General features: G+C 45.5%; 1 protein-coding gene across 2 annotated transcripts in view; it reads left to right on the plus strand.

The window, feature by feature from the left end:
* The first annotated feature begins 1,094 nt into the window (after nt 1-1,094).
* ATF3 (activating transcription factor 3) overlaps nt 1,095-2,835 on the plus strand; it is a 59,565-nt gene continuing 57,824 nt past the window's right edge. The window contains exon 1 of one of the 2 annotated variants that reach the window (XM_077763191.1): nt 1,095-1,326. In XM_077763191.1, coding sequence (XP_077619317.1) covers nt 1,244-1,326 — 83 coding nt within the window. In that variant the 5' untranslated portion in view covers nt 1,095-1,243. Of the gene's footprint in view, nt 1,327-2,438; nt 2,509-2,835 lie in introns of those variants that run through there. The other variant, XM_077763195.1, reaches the window with a different exon arrangement.

Consider the following 2,835-nt stretch of genomic DNA (forward strand, 5'->3'; position numbering starts at 1 on the left):
TGCCATGCAGCCCTCTCCCAGCATGCTGGAAACTCAGTGGTCCTGGGTGACTCCAATTCCATTGTAACTGCTTAGCAATGGCCCGCCGGGTCAGTCCAGAACGTTCTCGCACTGGATCTCCTGCCTGCAATGGAGTCACTAAAATGGCTGGGAATGGATTATGGCATTTACCCTTCATGACATCATTCCCAGTGGTTAGGAATGCACCCTAGTTATTCCTAACTGCATTTCAAAAACTTGTTATAGATCTGCCCTCCAGGAATATTTATTTGAAACTTTATTTATTTATATTTCAACCTGTACACCCTTGTCAGGCAATGTATAGGTTTGCTCTTTATGTAAAAGTGCTTAGGTCCTAAAAACCAGAAAGTGCTATATAAGAGGGTTTTTTTAAAATAACAGTAATAATGATTTAATAGTTATAATTTTTTATGTAATAAATATAATTGCTTTATAATTTGATGATAATAATTAACTCACATGGTCTCACAGACCTATTTTCAGTCACTCACTATGTTTTTGTCTTTATCTCCATGTACAACCCCCTCCAACAAATAGTATTTCCTAATGGAAATTCTAATGTGGTGGATGTAACTCTGCATGCAAACTTATGTAAATACACTCAATGTCCTCTGTGGATTTGCCATCTAGGACCCATAGATAGTAGGTGCTCAATAAATATTTCTTGGGGGAGATGGATGAACAGATGGAATAAAAAAAGGGAAACCCATGTGGTAACTGGTGGGACATACTAGCAATGACCATTTGGGGGACTGGGGTCAAACATGAGTATAATTGGCATGGAGGGAAAACGGGATGTTCTCACATGCATATGAGTGCTCTCTTCAGATCAGCCCCAGAGCATGTCCTGGAGGAATAGCTGGCTCCCAGTTTGCTGAAATGATTCATAGACCAGGGATGCAAAAGGCTCACCCCTCCCCGCCCCCTGCAAGGGGCTGTGTAGGTAGCAAGAGTGAGGAGGCAGGGATGGGGTGCAGAAGAGGAAGACCAGTGAACCACATTGGAATAAAGATTTCAAAGCCAGGTGATTCAGTAGGTGAAGGAACAAATAAACTGTAGTACATCGAGACAATGGAATATTCTTCAATGCTAAAAAGAAATGTGCCCTCAAGCTACGAAAGGACATAGCGGGGTCAGCTTTCATCCCCCAACCATACCTCCAGGATACATTGGATGAAACCAGCCGGGACACGACAAGAGGAGAAAACCTCTTCTAAATAGGATGCTCCACAGCTTCCTCAGGAACGAACCGATCAGAAAAGGCTCCATACTGTATGATTCCAACTATATGACATTCTGGAAAAGGTAAAACTATGGAGACAGTAAAAGATTCATGGTTATCCGGGATTGGGGGGGTGGGGAGGAGAGTGGGATGAATAGGCAGAGGACAGAGGTTTTTAGCAGTGAGAATACTCTGCCTGATATTATAATGATGGATCCATGTCATTATACATTCATCCACACTCACAGGTTCTCGAAACCAAGAGTGAACCATGTTGTATACTATGGACTTCGGGTGGTAATGATGTGTCAGTGTAGGTTTGTGAATTATAACAAATGTACAACCCTGGTGAGGGATGCTGACCGTGGGGAGGGGCTGTACGTGTGTGGGGGCAGGGGCTCTATGGGAAATCTCTGTAGTTTCTGCTCAAGTTTTCTGTGAGCCTATAGCTGCTTTACAAAATGAAGTTTATGTAAAAAATAAAAATCCAGGTGAGGTGATTACCTCTTTCTATATGCAGAGTTTGGTCTACTGTGGAGTCAGACACTTGGGCTGGGATCTGAGCCCCACAATGACCAGCTCTGTAACTTCAGGAAAATTACTTAACCCCTCTGATCTTGGTTTCTCTAACTCCACAGAACGTTTAACGTCTTCCTCAGAGCATTCTGAGTATTGCATTAAAAAACTATACGTAGAGTGTCTAACCAAGTACCTGGGATATACGCCAGGGTAAATATACCCCTCATCTCCTCCCTAATAGCTGTGATTCTTAAACATTCCAGTGGCTACTAATTTCAAAATCAGGCCAGTGGAAGAAAGCTGTCTTGGAGAAAGTGACCTTCTACTAGGAAGGGAATGAATCTATGTGTGGGGGTGTGGGGGTGTGTTCTCACATGCTCAGTCAGAGATGCTGGCCACAGAAGGTCAGCCATGAACTTGAGCCCTGGGAGGCACTATCAAGCCCCTCACTCAGCTTTCTCCTGCGAAAAGGTCAGGGTGATGGAAGGCTGTCATATTTAGATGATGGCTCGCAAGGAAGCCTCGGTTGGTTAGTCACCTATGATATGACATCATATTGCCACTCAATATAGTAACAGCTGTTGATTGCTTTGGGGGGCAGGGGCGGGGTCAGCTTTTGTCCATCAACCATACCTCCAGGATAAATTGGATGGAACCAGGCGGGAAGACACGACAAGAGGGGAAATCCTCCTCTAAATAGGACGCTCCACAGTTTCCTCAGGATTTTTGGCACCTCACCCCAAAATGTGAGTCTTGACTTTTCTTTGTCTCTAGGGCCAATCAGGGAAAATGTCATGGGACAAAGGCGTGTGGTCAGGAAGCCCTGAGGTGGGGGAATACCCACCATGGGCGGGGGCCGGTGCCACCCTGTGGAAGGGTGGGAGAGCCAGAAGTTCTATGAGCTGGGTACATGATGTCTACCAGCACCCAAAGAAGGCATCCCTGGGAGGGGGATTGAAAAGGCCGGGAGTTAGGGGTTGCAGCATCTCTAGGTTGAATTGGGGGCTTTTCTTTCTCACAGGATACATGCCAATGGTGGGGCCAGTTCAGCAACCCCCCCCCCCCCCGGGAAA

Source organism: Crocuta crocuta, unplaced genomic scaffold (genome assembly GCF_008692635.1).
Source record: "Crocuta crocuta isolate KB4526 unplaced genomic scaffold, BGI_CrCroc_1.0 scaffold3, whole genome shotgun sequence".
Classification (NCBI taxonomy): domain Eukaryota; kingdom Metazoa; phylum Chordata; class Mammalia; order Carnivora; family Hyaenidae; genus Crocuta; species Crocuta crocuta.